The sequence below is a fragment of the Chelonia mydas genome, chromosome 2, assembly GCF_015237465.2.
Source record: "Chelonia mydas isolate rCheMyd1 chromosome 2, rCheMyd1.pri.v2, whole genome shotgun sequence".
NCBI lineage: Eukaryota > Metazoa > Chordata > Testudines > Cheloniidae > Chelonia > Chelonia mydas.
Genome location: NC_057850.1, coordinates 195,203,121 through 195,223,942, shown reverse-complemented (window position 1 = coordinate 195,223,942; position 20,822 = coordinate 195,203,121). Strand labels below are relative to the sequence as shown.

Sequence of the window (20,822 nt, the reverse complement as noted above, 5' to 3'; positions counted from 1 at the left end):
GACATAAGCTGTAGTGGAGACATAGCTTGTCTCCGCTACCGGTGGGATCAATGCTGTGGCGATTGATCCACCAGGGGTCGATTTAGCGGGTCTAGTGAAGACCCGCTAAATCGACCATTGATCACTCTCCCATTGACTCTGGTTCTCCAGCGGAACGAGAAGAGTAACGGGAGCTGACAGGAGACTTTCTCTCGTCAAACCCACGGTAAGTAAATCTAAGCTACGTTGACCTGAGTTATGCTACTAATGTAACTCAAATTGCGTAGATTGACTTTTCCCCGTAGTGTAGACCTGCCCTTAGACGGAAACCATTGCAGTTAGAATGTAACTTCTCTACAAGACTTTATAAAATCTAAAAGTTTTATTATACATTTCATATTAGTAGACTACAGCTTTGTATAAGTAACAAGACATCTGTATAAACTTGCTCACTTAAAATTGAGATCTAATCCCAAGATTTACTATAATTCATCTATATCAACTGAGGGGTTACAATAAGCAGGGGCTGACAAATCTAGTAATCAGTCAAATAATTCACATATTGCTTATCTTTTTACACCAGAGATTCTCAACATGCCTTCAGATAATGGACTTCACAGTGGAGTTCAGGAATCAAAGAGTTTAAATAGAAACTACTGCTGGGTAGCAAGACTGCTTTTATAACGAACAAGCACAACAACAGTTACTCCTTATTCTGTTACCTTAAAGTGATTTAGATGTATTTATCTGAGCCCTACTGAAATTCCCATGAAATCTGAATTCAGAATAGTCTATAGTATCACTACCTACACAAATATACAGTTAAATTTCCTTGGTACACAGGACAGAGGCTGAGCAAGACATTATTCTAATGGCATAACAGTAATGTGAAATTTTGACAAGCATACAATTACATAGCAAATTTGTTAGCCAAATGTTCTTTGCCTCAGAACTCCACAAGGGGGTGCAAAAGGGCTTCTCAACGACATCCAACAAATGCCTCATTGTATTTGGACAGAGATTCCTTTTTAACAGAACTGTGTTTGGGATCTTTTTTCTGCTTGAAAATTGGAGAATTCAGAAAACACATATCTGTAAACGGATCTCCTCTTCTGAGCTTCCTGTCAAAATAATTTAGAAAAGAGTTATTCTTGCACAGCTTTAGATGTAACAAAATGTAGTTTTCAACTAGAAAGTTACATTTAACAATTTTACTTGAGCAATTCAAATTATTAAATTTCTCACCAAAGCCTTTATTTCCAATCAAATAAAATTCTAAATTCTAAATGTAAGAAAATTTTAGTACATTAACCTGGACAATAAAATAAGATACTAACCCGCTGATACTTGGTTCCTTGTAATTCACATTAATAGTACACCTGCGTTTGTGGCTGGGAATTCCTGGTTTTTCATCAATACTTAAAAATGGATGAGAGATTCTACTTTTTGTATCAGAAGATGAAGATATGTTGGTGACATCACAGAGATGAAGACGAGAAGTCTGAGAAGCCTCAGGTTTCCCTGCTGAAAAAATTGAATGGATACTTTTTTGCATTGCTATGCTACCCGTTATTTGTTTAAAACTAATTTACACAGTACTTATTGAGACAAGGATCAAAAGTTTTCCCTGGGGGAAACAAAGCTTAATGTAGTTTTGTCTAATAAAGGAATTTATTCCCTAAATCAGATTGAGCGTGGGGCAGACCAAATTACTCTGTTCTCAAGCAAAACTACTGTGTTGAGAGAAGCAAAGCAAACTTCCAACTCGCCAACTTCACGAAGTGCTTCAAACCTTGTCCAGGCTGAACTACCTCTAAAGAAGAAGAGAGGGCAATTTCATTTCCATACCCGTTCGAATTTTAGCCTTAACTGCTAGTAAACCATGCTAGTTCTGGGGACATCTATCCATTAAACCAGCGGTTCTCAAAACTTTAGCAACCCCAGGACCCCCATTTGGGTACCTCCCCTGGCTGCACAATTCCAGGGCTGTGCTGCTTTCAGAGTCCAGCTCTGAAGGCAGCAGCCATGGAGCTTCCTGCAGCCATGGGAGATTTCTGGAGATGTAGGTGAGTCTGATCTCTCCTGTGCTGCTGGGAACCTTCATAGCTGGCAGCAGCCACAGAGCTTCTTGCAGCTGGAGGAGGTACCTGGAGGTGGATCTGATCTCCCCACAGAGAGTGGCTGTGCAGGGGAAGAAGTCATCCTGTCCCTCCCCAGCCCGGCGGACTAGCAGCTGAAGCCCAGTGACCGGTAGGTGCTCCCGGCTGACTCCCCTCTAATAGCTAGATTTCATGGGGGAGGTCTGATTTCATGGTCTGTGATGTGTTTTTCATGGCCATTAATTTGGTAGGGCCTTAATTATCACCATGCCCCTTGTCAAACTGTTCCAATTCAGTTATCCTATTAAAACGTCACCCCTTATTTCTAGTTTGAATTTGTCTAGCTGCAGCTTCCAACCATAGGCTCTTGTTATACCTTCTGCTAGATTAAAGAACCACCTATCTGAAACTTCTTCCCCCAAGTCAGTACTTGTAGACAGTGAACAAGTCACTTCAACCTTCTGTTGGATATATTAAATAGATTAAGCTTAAAACCTTTCAGGGTAAGTCATGTTTTCCAGACCGCTAATAATTTTTAGCTCTTTTTTCAATACTTTCCAGTTTTTAAACATTTTGGAGGTCTGGACACCAAAACAGAACCCACCCCATTCCAATGCTGGTCTCATTAATTTCATATTCAGAAATAATACTACCTTTCTCTAAGTCTACTTGATATGTCCCTGCTTGAACATCGAAAGATCACAGCATTGCACTGGAAGCACATGTTCTTCTGGCTATCACATGACCCCTAAATGCTTATCAGGGTCACTGCATTCTAGGATATAGTTTCCCATCATAAGTGTGACCTAGTCTTTTTTCCTAGATGGATAACTTTGCATTTGGTGGTATTAACACATGTTCAAATGAGCCCACTTTACCAAGCAATCCAGATCACTCTGCATAATTGACCCCTCCCCATCGTTATTTACCACTCCACCAACTTCTGTGTCATCTGCAAATTTTACCACCAATTATCTTCTTCTTTCAGATCATCCACACAGACATTGAACAACAGTGGACCAATAACTGATTGCTGTGGAAAACTATTAGCAATGCTCCCTTTGGATGATGATTCGCCAGTTACAATTACATTTTGAGATCTACCAGTTAACCAGTTTTTAATTCATTCAATATAGACTACCTGATTTTGTATATAGTACTAATTTTTAATCAGAATGTCACACAGGACTACATCAAATGGCTTAAAGAAGTCTTAAGTATATTATGTCAAAGATAATCTAAATACATAAAAAATTGTACTCTAATTTATCAACAAGTTTGTAAACTCATTGAAAATATCAAGTTTGTTTTAAGGAAAACAGGTCCTGTCACACAATGTTGCTTGGCATTATTTGTTACCATTCTTTACTGATTGCATTCCATATTAGCCTTTCCATGACTTTGCCCAGGATCAATGTCAGGTTAACCTACTCAGGTCATCCTATTAATTCTTTTGGAATATTGACACATTTGCTTGTTTCTAGTCTTCTGAAACTTCCACGGTAAGCAACCATTTTTTAAAATTCAACATCAGGGGTTTTAGAACTTCAGTTTGATCTCAAGTATCCTGTTGAAGTTGATCATACCACGCCAACTACTAACTGATGTGGGGGTGTTCAAGAGCATTACCTTTAAAAAAGAATAATGGAACTTCAGGGATTTTTATTTTGTGGTTGTACAGCACCTAACACAATGGAGTCAGTGACCAGAGCTCATAGGTGCTACAGTGACAAACTAGTCAGAGATGGCAAGCAGCAAGCAACAAACAAACAAAAGTACCTTTAACAAAATTGCAATATGTATTTCCAGAGGAAGAATTCTCATCTACTTTTGGTACTGTATCCATAGCACATAGAAGAGAATGTGATTTTACTTCATCTACTTTCATCACAGTGCTTGCCTGAATGTTGATTTTCCTGATCAAGGAGGTACTATCCACTGGAGTATTTTCAACAGTGCCTGCAATTTTAAATAGATTTTTAGAACCACCACTGGTTTGTGCACTTTATTAGTGCCCCAAAATTTCCGTAATGCAGAGTCAAGATAGCTTAGTAGCGCCTTGTGCCTTTCCCGAACCTCAAGTTATCTACACTCAAACCTCTGAAAGCAAGGAAATACAAAGTTAAGGTAAATGCCACCCCTGAAACAACCCTAACTCTGCTGTCCCTGAGAGATGCCCCAACATGCCAACAACATAATCCTTTGTATCCCCTTGTTCCCACTCCATCCCAAGACCAACCTCTTAATCCCCTTCCCTACCATCCATCCCCATTTATCCCATCTTCCCTTAATGCCACAGCCCCCCTCCTCCTGATACATCTTCCTCCCTACACTGCTTCACTTCCCCTTCAATGTGTTCTTCCTTACTCCAGCAACCCCCCCATAGTCCCTAGATCTGCTCCAAAAAAGTTATGAGAATCTGGAAATGTTATGAGCTGTTCTTATTAGAGGAGCTGTGTATCATGAACCTCTTTACCAAGCAACCCTGCAGCTGCTTTCCTTTGATCACACTCAGTTCCACTGGCTAGGATAATTACATTACTCTAACTGCTTATTGTAATTTTTCATATTACCTCAATTTAATTAATGTTAATTTCCTTGACAATACTTCTAAAGTAAAATCACAGTCCACATGTAGCTTTTAGAGCACTTTAAAATGTCACTCAAACCAGAAATTTTGGTCTCATGGCAAAATTTCCAAAAGGCGCCCCTGCAGAAAGAGGCAGTGAGCAAGGAACATACACAACCCATATTCTCTAAAGGCTGCCAAGGGTAGGGCTCTCAGTGCTTGGGTATAGCTGAGGTTCAATGATCACAGCGTGTCTCCTTGAGCCACCCAATTACTGTGACAATCATCTGCCTGGAAGTTTTTTGATTGGTGGTAAAGGTTTAGTCTTCCTGCACATGCATGTTTCATTCTCTTTGTTTTGAGGTAATCACACTCCAACTCAGAATTCCTAGCTTAACTTTGAATAAATTCAGTATAACCCACCCAAAGGACAGTGCGTGCCATGCATTAACTGAGATAAATCCTGAGTGGCTAAACTTAGTTTGGGGAGGATTAGAGCCATAGTTTGAGGAGCAAACTATATTAGAACCAGGGTGATTTTAAAAAGGGGAGGGGCGGGTCCTGTATCTCAGGAACCCCTTGCTCAAATGACTTCAAATTTGGACCACTAACCCTACCCTGTACCCACATGAGGCAGGGTAAATTTCAAGAGAATCCAAGTAAGCAAGTGGATTTTAGTATTTAGTAGAGTTTTCTTTTAAACAGAAAACATGCACATTTAAGTGAAACCAGAGCTACTGCTGTCCTGTAATTACTCAATTATAGTAACAATAGTAGGTAAAGAAAGTAGTGTGATTATTTTTTTAAGCCGATGGCATCCTGTTAAGGTCTTAATTTTCTATAAAAACAAATTATTGCCTAGTACATCATAGCACAATTTATGCTACTTGTACTTTTGGATTTATCTTTTTGGTCTCCTGATTTCCCTCATCCCCAAAACACCTTCAAATACATCTGATTTGGGGAAAATTTACAAAAATGTATCATAGGAAATTTATTCCAATAACTTAATAGTTTTAAAAATTTAGCTTGTTTAATTGACTAAAACAACGACAAACCACTACTAAATAGGAAAAAAAAATGCAAAATGCTTTCCAAAAAGGTCACTTACTGATCAATTTTTCATTTGATGTAGTATTCTTAGTCTCTCTTTCATTACTGGTTTTCTGTTGCTGGTACACCACAGATCTTTTAGATCGTGGTCTTATATGGACTGGACTTCCATCATTTTTGCACTGTGAACTCTTCCTGTATTTTGATTTACTCCTGTAAGGCACATAGAGGCTGTCATCAGAATTCTCTTCTGAATCACTTGCTTCACTGCTCTGTGTTTTCAGTTCAGATGTATCCTCTCTTTCATCCATGTCATGATCACAAACATTCATCTTGTTTTGTCGGAAAGGTGTGATATGGACATTCTCCTCAAACTGAAAATCGTAAGCTTTATTGGAGCCAACTGATAAATCCAGTTTCGCTTCGGAAGTTTGTTCTGCCTGACTTCTCTCTCTTTTTGATCTTGTTCTGGAAGTCTTTTTACTTCCTTCCAATTGTCCTTTCTGTACTTTCTCTCTTCTTGTTTGAGAGTCTTCTCTGCTTTTAAGCTGAATTTGTTTAAGTTTATGTTCTGCAACTGAGCAGTTCAATTCAGTCAATGTATCTGCGTGATCCAACATTGGCTTCTTCTTTTCATTCAGTTGAGAAAGATTTGGCTCTATATTTTCTATATTACCTTTCTCTAGACTTCCCTCAAGTCTAGTTTCATCCTGTTTATGAAATTCTTTGGTCAAATAAGCCCTTTCTGAATTGTCTAGATTATGCACATGAATTTTCCTGTTTGAACAGTGACGCCTGGTAGATACAGTTTTTGGTAAGATATTACCAACTTGCCTATCCTCTTCATCTAAAGGAATATTTTCCAGGTTGACCTCTAGGTTGTCCAGATGAAAATCAGATCTTTGTCCTTCTGAAGAAGATGATGATAATACATGTCAAATTAATTGTTGTTGGAGGTGTTTAATTTGTTGGCAATTTTAGGCTTTTAACAAAGATGAACAATCTTAGAATTTTCTACAGGCAAGTATGAACCATGACACAAGGACAACCACAGTAATCCCTTGAACGCAGCCTCAAAAAAGTAATTCATAGCTGGACTTGGACTTACTGAGGTTTTTTCCAAGCACATGGGGAAAGATTAGTTTTGTCTTGGAAGATACTAATAGCTTACGCTCAATACTTTGCCTCCTGAGGGCTTTTGCAGCAGCTCATGCCTGTTTGTCAGATCAGGTTTTTTTTTTAAATGTTTGCATTTTAACAGTTATGTTTATATGCTAACAAAAAAAAAAACCCTTAGCCTGTACGCCAAGTTAGTTTAGTCTTTCAAATCATTCAGTAGGTAGTGAGAGTTAGTGTCTCAGAACAGGCCAGTTGTTTAAGAGATGCTGCCTTCTGATCCCTCCCCCTTTGTTTAAAAGAATTGTCCTTTCCTGGCCTTTACCTTCATTTTGAGGCCCTTTTCACTAGTTATCACTAGGTTTTTACATCAGGACATCCTTCATACTACACACTCTCCAAGAATGAGAATATATATGGACTCTTGAAAGAAGGAAAAATACTTAACCTGCTATTCTGCTTCTCTCAGAACATCTTGTAAAATTATCACAGAACCTCGGAATTTGGTGGCCTTTCATTTTTTTCCCTGTGGTACTATATCTGCATGTTAAGTTCCTTGGTGCTCCCTTTGAGTATAATATTTTTCAATCAAATGTTTGATGATTGGGCAGGGTTAATTAAGCCAACCACGAACTGACTGGAATGTTCAATGCTTCGTAGTTAGAGGTCAAAGGACACATAACCACTACTGCTGGGGTAGGTTGTTTCATATTCGAAAACACTATCACTGCTCGTACAAACAGAAAAAAACCTTTAGGGTTGGGGAGTTCTGCATATCTTTTAGAAGTCAGAATTCTACATTGAAGATATTTAAATAAGTAGTTGCTTCCCTTCTTACCCTCAGAAAGTATGCTGCATTTGTGTAGATCTAACATATGCTTTTATGATGGAGGAAGAGAGGAAGCTCTACTTTGGAGTACATACAGAAGAGTTATAACCCTTACTTCAACATGTATGGCGAGACCCTCCCATGGAGGCATACGCTGTAAATTGGGATGGTCACCACCTCAAAGAATTTTTTAAAAGGTAATTTGAAAAATCCTTTGGTGATTTGCTGCTTTTTACTGTCTAGTTGCAGGAATTTTAAAATGTTTATCAGACAACTGAAAACTAATGATCTTACTTTATTTAAAATTGCCAACCTGCCACATAAAGTAACTCCTCACTTAACGTCATCCTGGTTAACGTTGTTTCGTTGCTGATCTATTAGAGAACAGGCTCGTTTAAAGTTGCGCAATGCTCCCTTATAAGTCATTCGGCTGCTTGCTTTGTCCATGGCTTGCAGGATTCTCTGGAAGAGCAGCCCGTCCTCATGGGGGCTTGGAACCAGGGTGGGCTGCCAGCCCCCCCATCAGCCCCCCTAAGTTCCCTGTAAGCAGGTGTGTGGCTGTGCTCCCGCCCAGCAGGCTATCAATTGCCACAGTTCAGGTGTCCCTCCCCCACTATGTGCTGCTCCTGCCCTCTCCCTTGGACCTGGCTCCCAGGAGCCTCCTGCTTGCTGTGCAGAGGGGGGGGGAGAGGGGTGCTGATGTCAGGGTGTCCTCCTCCCCTTGCTCTCGTACCCCATCTCCACAGGGGGCAGGGGTTAGGGAGAAACACACGACAGGGCTCAAGATGGAGGGAGCTTGCTGGAAGTTGCTGCTGTGTCTGAACTTGCTGATCTACTTAAAAGGGCAGCGTACTTAAAGGGGCAACACACGTCTCTGACACACACACACACACAGCACTTTGGAAAGTCAGCTCCTGTGGAGCTGTGCATGCGCCGTCTGGAAGAGGGAGTGGTGCGCTCCAGCGGGATAGAGTGGGTTCGTCACCACGTTCAGTTTCTGCAGGGAAGTGTTCGCAGCCACTGCCGGGCGTCTATTATGTTTCCTCCCTCCTGCCTCAGTCCATGCTGCCTTGTAGAGTGTGAGGCTACATTAACAACAACGTGTTAACTCTTGAGGGCTCAGCCGAGTGCTAGTTCATCATTTAGCAGTGAGCATTCCCTGGGAAATATCCCACCCTCTTACTCTACCACCTCAAACAAGCTTCACAATCATCATTGCTGTGTACAGAATTAAATTGTTTATTTAAAATTGTTTAAAATCTATACTGTATATGTATATAATGTCTTTTGTCTGGTGAAAAAAGTTTCCCTGGAACTTAACCCCCCTATTTACATTAATTCTTATGGGGAAATTGGATTCACTTAACATCGTTTCGCTTAAAGTAGCATTTTTAGGAACATAACTACAATGCTAAGTGAGGAGTTACTGTATATGACCTGAGCAGCATACTAGTTTAACTGTACCCATCAGCTGTATGATCTGACTCGTTTCAAGGGTCAGAATTTTGCAAGAGAAAATCAGAAGCAGGAAAAGAAAGATGATGGTTTAACGAATCACTTTCAAAATCCTTAATTATGTTTTGAAAGTTACTTTCATCTGCTACTTCAATATTAGGAGGAAGAACCATCGCTAGTTTAAACCTAGGTTTAGTTACCTGTGTTTGTTGCCATTTTTTTAACTGAAGTGGCATTTTTAAAGGTCTGCCAGCATTCTGACATAGAATAAGATGCATTGTTTGTATCAGTATTATTCTCTACTTCACCTCCAAGCATTTCGCCTTCTATGCTAGCATCTGCAACAAGAACATGTGTAGGAAGTCCCCTAGGAACAAGAGTTAGAGTTTATGTATCAGTCATACATTTTAAGATAATTCATTTTATTTGATTATTATAGCAGCTTCCTCCCCTTAATTCCTACTATAAAGACATTTTGTAATAATCTGAAAAAGTATTTCCCACAGAAATTCTGTATAAAACACCAACCCTCTCATTTGAGATCATCATCAAGGAGGTATGTCTTTGAATGTAAAATTAAACTCTTTAACATTCTTTAACTTGAAAGTTTTAAGTCCATTTCTACCATCGTATTCTACCACCAATATGAAAATTTATCTACTTATAAAAGTGATGAGTTTCTTACAATGACTAACACTGGCAAAATTTATCTTTATCTCTAGAAAATGCTTCTGGAAGAGTGGTGACTGGAGTTGGAGTGCTAACTTGGTGATATGTACAGGATTGTGGTAACTTCATTCTAATGTCTATTTGTAAACATTTCAGCTTGCTCTTGAAAATGTGACTGCTGCATCTTTGCACACTACTGTGTCTACTGAACAATTTCTTAAATTGAAACTTTTTGTGGATGAAGGAGAAAGGAGATGTGTTGAAATATAATAAAGATGTAATTATGAACTGGTCTAGCAGTAGTACGCTATGTAGGAATTCAGGTAGGGTTTCTGAGCTCATGTCATGCCCTGGGACAACAAATATATTGAGTACATTTAGAAGCAGTAGTCCTTCTCCCAAGAGCTAAGTGTTGAGCAGAGCAAACACTTCTAGATGTTCCAGGAGTAGTGTTCCTCAGATCTGGATTTTTGGGGGTGGGAATGGGAAAATTTGGGGCAGATAGTTTTAGGAGAGAAAAACCACTAAGCATCCTCGAAAGACTCCCCACCACCACAAAAAAGTGACATTTTCATTGGCTAAACATATAAACAGGACTCCCAAAACCAAGATTTTGCTTCAAAACAGACATTAATGGCAATGTATAGATACATTTTGTCAAACATCACTGCTTATCCCTCATCATTATTTCATGAGCAAACAGAAGGATGCTGATTATGTTACTATAGTAGGCTTTATAAAGACAAAAATTAATGAATAAAAAAAAGCAGCACTTACAGAGAACCAGCTTGCCTTAAAATACTGGAGTCATCATCTTCAAGAACTGAGGGACACATCCTCTTGTTCTGTAAATGGAACAAATTGTACTGTGATGAAGTGGTAATATATAGATTGTTACAAAACTCTAGCAGAGCTAGGAGTTAAAGGGACACCATGACCTTGAAAAATCACATTTCTGCCTGAAAATTTTGTACATATATTACATGTAACACACATTACTATAATTGATAAAAATGAGCATAGAATTTTCAGTTTGTTTGCTTTCACATTTGACAGCTTCTTGTGGATGGTTAGTTTCACTGTTTCTCTCTTATTGAAAAAAAACCTCAGACTTCAAACAGAGAAGCCTTTAATTTTTTTTTATAATAACTTAAAAAAATAGGATACACGATTTAAAGATACTAGAATATCAAAATTAATTCTGAAAAAATTGTGTGTGTTCTTTTAAGACAGAATTTTCTTCTTGGTTATAAATTCAGTTTAATACTGTGCCATCTTTTACAAACCCCTTTTGTTAAAGCTCGTTATACAAGTTGTCAGCCTAGAAATGTATATTTTTAAACAACAAATAGTTTAATATTAAATGGTATTTTAGTAATCAAGTAATTAGAATAAATGATGACTGATTTCAATGCTTTTCCTTCCAGCTTTTGGACAACTGGAAAGCTACAAACATGATAGGCCAAATGTGGCACTAGATTTTTTTAAACAGATCATGCCTTTTAGGATGATTGTGGAGGGAAAGTGATGAAGAATTTGTCACAAAAAATAAAGCAAACTGTCAAAAAATGTGAATTCAGGTGGGCAAGTTTTCAAAGTTGGAGACAGGCACCCGGGAGGGGGAAAAAAAATAGCGTGCGTATAGTCTGTGCCTACATACCTTTTCCTGAAACTGGAAATCTGATAAATAACTGTGCGTACACGTATAAAACCAAGGTTTTATAGCATACATGCTGTATCTTACTTGGAAAATTTAGCTGAAAGTTTAAAATTTACCTAATAAGTATCAATTTTCTGAGAATGAAGATTTAGAAAAACCTAGAATCCAAAGGGATATGTAGTATCCCTCCAGATACCAATTTTAGAAAAGTCAAACTGAAAATGTGGGAATAAGATCTTGACTGCTATGTTATTGTAATAGTTTGTAGTTCTATAAACTTGTAAAAAATAGTCATAACAGATTGCCATCCATTTTTAATAGCTGTTCATATCCTCTTGGATAATAGGATTTAAGTATTTGGCAAAAATATCTCTTAAAATGGGCTAAAGGGAGAAAAACATACACTGAATATGTATTAAATATGCAAGTAACAGTCTTAAGTAATTGCATATCTTTATTTACTGTACTTCCTTATCCTCTGCACTGTTTCTTTTTGCAAAGGATTTTGAGATCTACAGGTGAAAAGTGCTGATAAAGAGTTAAGAATTATTATTTTGTTTGTAGATGATAAGTTCTGCCTCATATCTACAATTACACTGTAAGCGCCGCAGGGCAATGACTGTCTAGCTTATCTGTCTAAAAAACATCTAACATCCTGTAGGTGCTGAATTAATAATGGGGGGTGGGCAGGGGTGGGGGGTTTGTAAACACCAAAAGTGACTTAGGAACACAGGTCCCACTGAAAGCTAATGGGACTTATGCTAAGTCACTTTTGAAAAACCTATCCAAGAACGAAAAAAACCCACAATGCACAAAAATACATGCAAATCTAAGAAAAATACAGGCTGGACTTACAAGATCAGTGGAACACAAATCCTGAGCTGGACCAAGAAGATCAGCTGTATCGAGTAGGTTTTGAACAACTTTAGAAATAATCTTGCTCAAGATCAACGATCTGGTCTAATGGAAGGAGAAGAGCAAACAATTTTACTCTAATTCTATTCGAAATAAGCAATGTAAAACACTCTCTCGTACTATTAGGTAACTTCTCTCTTTAAGTGCACCATGTGTACTATGCTATACAAAGAAAAGAGACAATAACCAAACAGAAAAGAATCAGTTACAACTTGCAGAAGAAAAGTACATTTTTTTCATTCAAAAAAAATTAGTTTCACAATATTTGGGGTTTTCATATTTTCACTGAAAACCCAAACTCAAAATTTTTTTAACAGGAGGAAAAAAATATCCTGACTTGCTCTATTAATGCTGGTACTTAGGTAAGTACCTTTATAAATATGTATGAAGTTGAATAGTATTAAAAGGGGAGGGGAAAAACAGAAAAGTAAAAGATATTTAGACAGCTAGGAAATACCTGAAACCATTATAACAATTAGAGCTGGCTGAAAGTGAATTTCTGGTTTGGGAGAAATGTAGACATTTTTAATTGTTTTTTTCTGGTTTTCTTTGGAATAAAATTTTCTTTTTGAAATTTCCACAAACTAGAAATTTAAAAAAATAAATAATTTTAGAAACACCAGTACATATGGTGGTTCTAAAACAGAGTATGTTCCTGGAACTCAGGGCCTGCTGCCTTAAATTGACATGATTCTTCTCATTTTCACCTTGCTGGTAAAACTAACAAGAACAGTTTCAGTCAACATCTCCCAGAGTCTGCTGCTCTGGGGCAGCCCTACCATGAAGTCCAGCGTTTTCAGATTCCTGGGCGAGCTAGAGAATTTGGAAGTGGTGAGGTTGCCTGGTCAGAGCAGTCCACATGCCACAGCAGTCCCAGAGCTGTGGACCCTGGAAGCTATTCCCAGGACTTCAAGGCTCCGTCACAGGTAGCATTGAAATACTGACATGGCACGCTGCGCTGAAGCTTTGGACCCTAGAAACTTGAGGTTCCCGTCCATGGGGCAGCCCACTCTGGTGGGGCTCCCTTGGAGCCATGGATCCTGGAAGCCGTTAGGTCCATGACTCTTGGACAGTCTGCATGGCAAGGCTGACCTGGAGCTGTGGATCCTTTAGAAACCCAGGGGCAGTCCACATGACAGGACTGCCACAGACCCTAGAAGCTAGGGCTACCAGCATCCCGATAAGCTGGGTTTCATTGGAACTCTGCCTGTGATTTGATGAAAGTTCACTGAAATTGTACCATCTGCAAACCTTTTGTGTTCAAGGAATCAGTGTTTTCCAATTGAACTGTTTTGTCAGAAGTTTTCTAACAATGGCTAAGGAGACAATTTAGTCACGGAGGTCACAGATTCACCTCCGTGACTTCTTCGATTTCAGCCCCTGCTATGGCCGCCAGCTGCTGTGGTTGGAGCTATCAGCCCCCAGAGGTTATTTTTATAAAAGTCATGGACAGGTCATGGGCTTCCATGAATTTTTGTTTATTGCCCGCAACCGGTTCATGACTTTTACTAATAATAACTGAGACAAAATCTTAATCTTAACAATAGTTTTTGATAACTCATTCAAATTGAGTTAGATGTGTAAAACAAGCTCATGGATTGAAAGGTAGCCAAGTAACCATAAATGGGTGGTGATAAACAAAATATCAAAGTGTGGAAAGAGATGAGAGAGATATATCACAAGGACGGGTTACCTTTAACTGGAGTTGCAAGGTGCTAAGCACTTCTGAAAAGTCAGACCATTTATATAGGTGCCTAAATAAGGATTTAGGAGCCTAATTTCAGACACCTATTTTTGAAAATCCTGACCTTAGATTTTGAAATCCTTTCACAGATGTATACACTTTGGAGCCAGATTCCATCTAATAAATAAATGTGGTTCCAACTGATTTTAACAGGAGCCCTTCAGTGGGCACAATTCAGCTCTTGGTGTTGCATTTGATTTCTATGCATAGATTTATTTTCAACATTTCTAATTAAAACTGAAGTACTGATTGTTGTTTAAGTTTGACTGAAACTGAAGTACATTGATCACGCAAGTATATCTTCCAAAGAAAGTGTTTAAGTTAATCACTGATTCAGCTCATGATGTTGGAAAGCACTGTTTCTGGTTCCAGCAACAAAAAGGTTTTGTGAAACAGATATGTACAAGAAATTTTCGCCATGCAGAACTTCAGCAAATTCTAAATGAAGTTTTAACCCAGGTAGGACTTTCAGGCTGGGAAGAATGGTGAAAAAAAGGAAGGGAAAGGTTCAGTTTAAACATTTACTAGTAAATCTTTCCCTACTGAAAATCCCCCCAGTAAGAGTTGGATTAAACAGTTGATTTTGAGAGTTGCTGAGCACCCCTCATCTCGGATGGATTTCTACTAAAATTGTGGCTGCTGCACACCTTTCAGAATCAGGCCCTAAAACTGGTATTGTCTATTACAGTGTTTCCCAACAAACCGCGGCCAGTGGGAGCCGATCAGCCTAACCTGCGGATGCGGCAGGTAAACCGGCCCGGCCCGCCACAGGCTTTCCCTGAACAAGCAGCGTCCCAAGTTTGGGAAACACTGGTCTATTATCAGGGATTTTGACACCGATCTTGCAAAGATTCAGGCATATGCTTGCCTCTATCCATTTTAAGTAGGCCTATTGCCTTGAATGGGGCTATTCAGTATGTAAAACTTTGCAGTATTAAAGCCTTTCAGAATTCAACCTATTTCTTACTAGAATAGAAAGATGTAATTGCAATGAAAATACCTCAACAGGTTCTTTCGCTTGCTGTGAGTTAAGATTTCTTTGTAAAACAAATATCTGAAGCTTCAGAGACTGATACTCTTTCTTTAAATGCAAAATGATATCTTGGGCTTCTTTTGTTTTGGCTTTTTCCTCTTGCAAAGCTAGAGCTAGTGCTCGATTGTTTGCTTGCAAGCTTTTCAGTTGCACAGAACTGTTGGCTGTAAGAAAATAAACAATACTTAGAAATGATAAAAACCGAGCTTATGGAAAAATTGTGAAACAAAATAGTAAAGCATCTTACTTGCTATTTTGCATTTTATAGGCAAGACCTGGTTTGTTTTACCCAACTTTGCCCATTTTTGATTTCTTTTCTCTTTCATTCGTTCTTTTATGTCGTCCAGACTGTCCTTAAAGGGCCTTTTCAAGCACTTTTCTCCACCCATCTTCTACCTAAGGAAATGTAAGTGCAAAGAACTGATTAAAATATTTCAGAATATGTACTTGCAAGCAGCAGTTTACATGACTGCACTATGAAAAAATCCATTCTAGCTGAATTAGTTTTACAGATGAGTTCAGATAATAGATTCCTCACCACAGACACAGCTATATTTATAAGATATGAGATTTAGCACTGTTATTAAGAGCTAAATATAGTTAATACACTTTAGGAGATACTTGAAAAACAGTGACTTATAGCTTCACTATGTTGCTTGATTGAACTGGAACTTTCCACCTGAAAATGTTGTGCCTACTATTGTTACAAATAATGCCTGAGAGTAATAGAGAGAGGTTTTTTTTGTTTTTGTTTGTGTTTGTTTGTTTGCATTTGACAGCAATAAGAACAGCCATACTGGGTCAGACCCAAGATCCATCTAGCCCAGTATCCATCCTGTCTTCCAACAAGAAAAGGAGTACTTGTGGCACCTTAGAGACTAACCAATTTATTTGAGCATGAGCTTTCGTGAGCTACAGCTCACTTCATCGGATGCATCCGATGAAGTGAGCTGTAGCTCACGAAAGCTCATGCTCAAATAAATTGGTTAGTCTCTAAGGTGCCACAAGTACTCCTTTTCTTTTTGCGAATACAGACTAACACTGCTGTTACTCTGAAACCTGTCTTCCAACAGTGGCCAATGCCAGTGCCCCAGAGGGAATGAACAGAACAGGTAATCATCAAGCGATCCATCCCCTGTCGGCCATTCCCAGCTTCTGGCAAACAGAGGCTAGGGACACTATCCCTGCCCATCCTGGCTAATAGCCATTGATCGTCCTATCCTCCATGAATTTATCTAGCTCTTTTTTTTGGAACCCTGTTATAGTCCTGGCTTTCACAACATCCTCTGGCAAGGATTTCCACGGCTTGACAGTGTGTTGTGTGAAAAAAATACTTCCTTTTGTTTGTTTTAAACCTGCTGCCTATTAATTTCATTTGGTGACCCCTAGTTCTTGTCTTATGGGAAGTAGTAAATAACACTTCCTTTTTTATTTTCTCAATTGTGTAAAGTCAACTTTACTGTTTTGTTGATGGTTAATTACATTATTCATGAACTGCTCTGGGGGAGCTCAAGAGTACAGCTTTTCCAATAACTGATTATTCAACTAACTGACAGGACAGGTCAGAAAAGTTGAAAAAAAATCAGACTGGGTTGAACCAAAACTGAAGAATTCCAATTTTTTTGGTAAAATGACAAAGTCACTTCCTGATTGAACTAAACATTTTGTTTCTGGACATTTTTAAAAGGCTAGATTCACAATGGAGGAGGAGAGGAGGCAGCAGTGATGACTTGAATAACCATTGAGTTAGAGTATGATGACAGCCTGGTGGTTAGAACACTCACCTGAAAGTTGTGAGACCCATTTTCATGTTCCTGCTTCACATCAGGCAGAGGGGGGAACAAAACATGGTCTCCCACATACTGGATAAGTTTTCCTAACCACAGGGCTAAAAGTGATAGGAGACAGCATTTCCTCCTCTGGCTGTTTTGTGAATGGTACCAGACTCCTCTTGTGAGTCTAACCCTGCCCCCCCACCAATAAAAAAATTGAGGGGTCCAAATTATTAGTATCAAAGTCATGGATAGTATTGGGGCAACTGAAACAGCATATTTAACCAAATAAATTATTTGTCCAAAAAGCTTTGCCCAGCTCTACTCATGAGTGCTCTTTCCTGGGCTCTAAAGGTATGTCTACGCTGCAGTTAAACATCTGCAGCTGGTCCAGATCAGCTAAATTCAGGTTCATGGGGCTCAGGTTAAGGCAGTGGTCTCCAAACTATGGGGGCACAGAGGAACATTTGGGGGGAGGGAGGTGGCCTGGGGGGCTCAGGCCAGCCCTCACAGGGGGTGGGGAGGAGGTACCACCCAGCTCCGCTCTGCCCCCAGCTCCTGGCCATGGTTCCGCTCCCAGCCTCGCCCCCAGCCTCTGGCTCCGGGCTTAGGCCCTGCTCCCAGCCACAGCCGCAACCTCAGCCTCCAGCCCCGAGTGCAGCTTCACTCCCGGCCCCAGCCTCAGGATGCAGCCCTGCTGTCAGCCCTGGCTCCTGACTGCAGCTCCTGGGGGTGGGGGATACAGACAGATCACATTACAGGTAAGGGGAGAATGCAATGTAAAAAGTTTGGAGACCATTGGGCTAAGGGGTTGTTTAATTGCAGTGTAACGTTCAGGCTCAGGCTGGAGCCTAAGCTCTGGGACCCTCACGGGTACCCCAGGGGTACATCTATATTGAAAAAAAACCACTGGCTGTCAGCTTCAGAGCCTGGGTCTACAGTCTTTGGCTCAGGCTATGGCACTAAAAATAGCAGTGTAGACATTCCTGCTTGGCCTCCGAAACCCAGCAAAGTGAATGGGTCTGAGGCCAGAGCTGGAACAACAACATTGCTATTTTTAGCACCAGAGTACAAACCCAAGCCTCTAGACCTGGGCTCTAGGCTCAATGCTGTGGCAGGAGGGATTTTTTTTATTTTTTTGTTGTGATGGCGGTGGTTTTTTTTTCTCTTGTAGATGTATCCTAAAAGAGAGTGGTAGAGTAAAACTGAAAAAGCAGCATATGGCTCTTATGTGTGCTTATGATCAGTGAAGCTGAGTATATTTGGTGGTGGTCTTGGGAGACAGGAGGAAAACCTTTACTCTCATATTTAAAAAATGAGGGCATACTAGTTAAAGTGCATGATCAGAAAATTGATTTTTTTTTCAAAAATTAGTCAATTAAAAAGCATTGACAGTGCCTCTTTATGCATGAGAGAGAAACCTGCAGTGGGGCAGGAGGCCAGAGGAGCTGCCAGCTTTGGTTAATTTTCTCCAAAGGGTATAGCTACAATGCATGGTAAACCCCATCTGTGGGACACAGGCTTTCAGAGTTTGTGTTTCCAAACCCACACTTGAGTGTCCACATTGCTGTGTACACCCGGCTTCACAATTTCTGGACCTGGGTCTCACAACCATGCTAATGCATCCATCCTGCATTACACAGACCTTTTGACTCCGGTCTGCAGCTTGACCTGCAACCACACACTTCAAAACGGCAGGGCTTGGATCGGAGTCACACAGGGGCACTCGGGCTCTGCCCCAGTAGAGCGCTCAGACCTCAGGCCAGCTTGATTTGTGTGGACGGAGGGGACTTGGGCTAGTCAGAGCCGGGTTCAGTGCGCGGCGCCGGGTACCCACCCCCAAAGCTAGAGGGGAGCCTGGAGTCCCCAGGAAGCAGCCCCCGGGTATCTAAGAGGGGCTCGGCGCGCATGACCCCTCCCTTCTCAGGGCACAGAGGCAGCTGTGGAAGAGACCAAAGGCCCTGGGCAGCGGCGCACGCCGCAAGCGCCCATCACAGCCTGTCCCCGCTGCGCCGGGACTCCCCACGCGCTCCCGGGGCCAGGCGTGAGGGCGGGCCACGAGCCGGGGCGGGACGCGCTACAACGACCAGGCTACGTCTCCGCGCCGGGCCGAGTTTTACACGCCCCGCCAACTCGCTTCCCCCACGGGCCCTACGCGGCCCGGGCAGAGCTAGAGCTACGGCCTAACAGTGGGGATACAGGAAGCGAAACCCCGGGCCGCCGCCCCTCCCGCATCGGGCCCCATCCACCTGCCATTGCCCCGCATACCGGGCACCCCCGCCCGCTCGGCCCGCGCAGCAGCGCCATTGACCCCGGCCCGCACCCGTGTGGTAGCGGCCGCTGCTTCTTGCTCACTCGCGCGCTCTCGTTTATCTCCGAAACAGACCTCAACGGACTCCGGCGCTTAGACCGTTAGTCTCCTTCCTCGCTTCCGGAATCTTCCAAGTTCGAAATTCTCCGCTTCCTCCGCCCATTGGCTGGACGTCCCGCGACAAGCTATGCGTGACGTCACCGCGCAAACGGGTGCGGCGAACGTGCCAATGTTGCTGTTATCATCCGGGTTCTTCTGCTCCGCCGCTGTCGCCTGTTGCTGCCCCACCCCTTGGTTAAGCACGACCTCCTCGGCGCTCCTAAGAGCCTCGCGGCCACAGCTACGTACGTTATACGGTGGAGTCCCACGCGTGGGCGGCAGGCGCTTCAAGGTGGCTGCCCCTGCGCCACAGGCCTGGCACCAACAGCTACTGACAGAGCCTAGCCCGCACATGGCTCACTGTAGCTCCTGCCCCCTCAGTACCCAGCCCTGCACCCCTCTAGACCCTCCCGGTGCTGCCCCGCCCCCTCAGTACCCAGCCCTGCACCCCTCCAGACCCTCCCGGTGCTGCCCCGCCCCCTCAGTACCCAGCCCTGCATCCCTCCAGACCCTCCCGGTGCTGCCCCGCCCCCTCAGTACCCAGCCCTGCACCCCTCCCGACCCTCCCGGTGCTGCCCCGCCCCCTCAGTACCCAGCCCTGCACCCCTCTAGACCCTCCCGGTGCTGCCCCGCCCCCTCAGTACCCAGCCCTGCACCCCTCCAGACCCTCCCGGTGCTGCCCCGCCCCCTCAGTACCCAGCCCTGCATCCCTCCAGACCCTCCCGGTGCTGCCCCGCCCCCTCAGTACCCAGCCCTGCACCCCTCCCGACCCTCCCGGTGCTGCCCCGCCCCCTCAGTACCCAGCCCTGCACCCCTCCAGACCCTCCCGGTGCTGCCCCGCCCCCTCAGTACCCAGCCCTGCACCCCTCCAGACCCTCCCGGTGCTGCCCCGCCCCCTCAGTACCCAGCCCTGCACCCCTCCCGACCCTCCCGGTGCTGCCCCGCCCCCTCAGTACCCAGCCCTGCACCCCGCCAGACCCTCCTGGTCCTGTCCTACGCTCTCCAAATCCTCCCTGCCCTTCCCCCCCTCCCCAGTACCCAACCCTGCACCCCGCCAGACCCTCCTGGTCCTGCCCTGCGCTCTCTCCAAATCCTCCCTGCCCTGCCCCCCCTCCCCAGTACCCAACCCTGCACCCCGCCAGACCCTCCTGGTCCTGCCCTGCGCTCTCTCCAAATCCTCCCTGTCCTGCCCCCCCCTCCAGTACCCTACCCTGCACCTCACCAGACCCTCCCGGTCTTGCCCTGCCCCCGCAGTAACCAACCCTGCACCCCACCAGACCCTCCCTGTCCTCCCTACCCCCTCTCCAAATCCACCCTGCCCTGCTCCCTCAGCTCTGCCCCATTCCAGACCCTCCCTGCCCTGCCCTGTATCCCTCCGGACCCTCTCTGCCCTGCCCCCAGTCCTGCCCTGCCCCCAGTCCTGCACCCTTCCAGATCCTCTACGCCCTGCCTGTATCTCTCCCTGCCCTGCACTTCTCTAGATCCTTTCTGCCGTACCCTGCACCCCTCTAGACCTTCC

At 42.8% G+C, this 20,822-nt stretch overlaps 1 protein-coding gene across 9 annotated transcripts; it reads right to left on the bottom strand.

Moving 5' to 3' along the window:
* Nucleotides 1–346: 346 nt before the first annotated feature.
* SGO1 (shugoshin 1) lies at nucleotides 347–19,688 on the bottom strand. Of its 9 annotated transcripts, none has more exons than XM_043540944.1 (10): nucleotides 19,162–19,688; nucleotides 15,369–15,517; nucleotides 15,089–15,285; nucleotides 12,285–12,389; nucleotides 10,547–10,614; nucleotides 9,409–9,467; nucleotides 5,759–6,607; nucleotides 3,858–4,037; nucleotides 1,317–1,503; nucleotides 347–1,100 (listed from the first exon to the last, which is right to left on the bottom strand). In XM_043540944.1, the coding sequence occupies exons 2-10, from the start codon at nucleotides 15,508–15,510 to the stop codon at nucleotides 959–961; spliced, it is 1,929 nt and encodes a 642-aa protein (XP_043396879.1). In that variant the 5' UTR covers nucleotides 15,511–15,517; nucleotides 19,162–19,688; the 3' UTR covers nucleotides 347–958. The 9 variants fall into 9 exon arrangements, with proteins under 9 accessions (XP_043396879.1, XP_037746359.1, XP_037746364.1 ...); XM_037890431.2 differs by having other exon boundaries at nucleotides 5,759–6,610; nucleotides 9,301–9,467; nucleotides 19,217–19,688; XM_037890436.2 differs by having other exon boundaries at nucleotides 9,301–9,467; nucleotides 19,217–19,688.
* Between the last annotated feature and the right edge of the window lie 1,134 nt (nucleotides 19,689–20,822).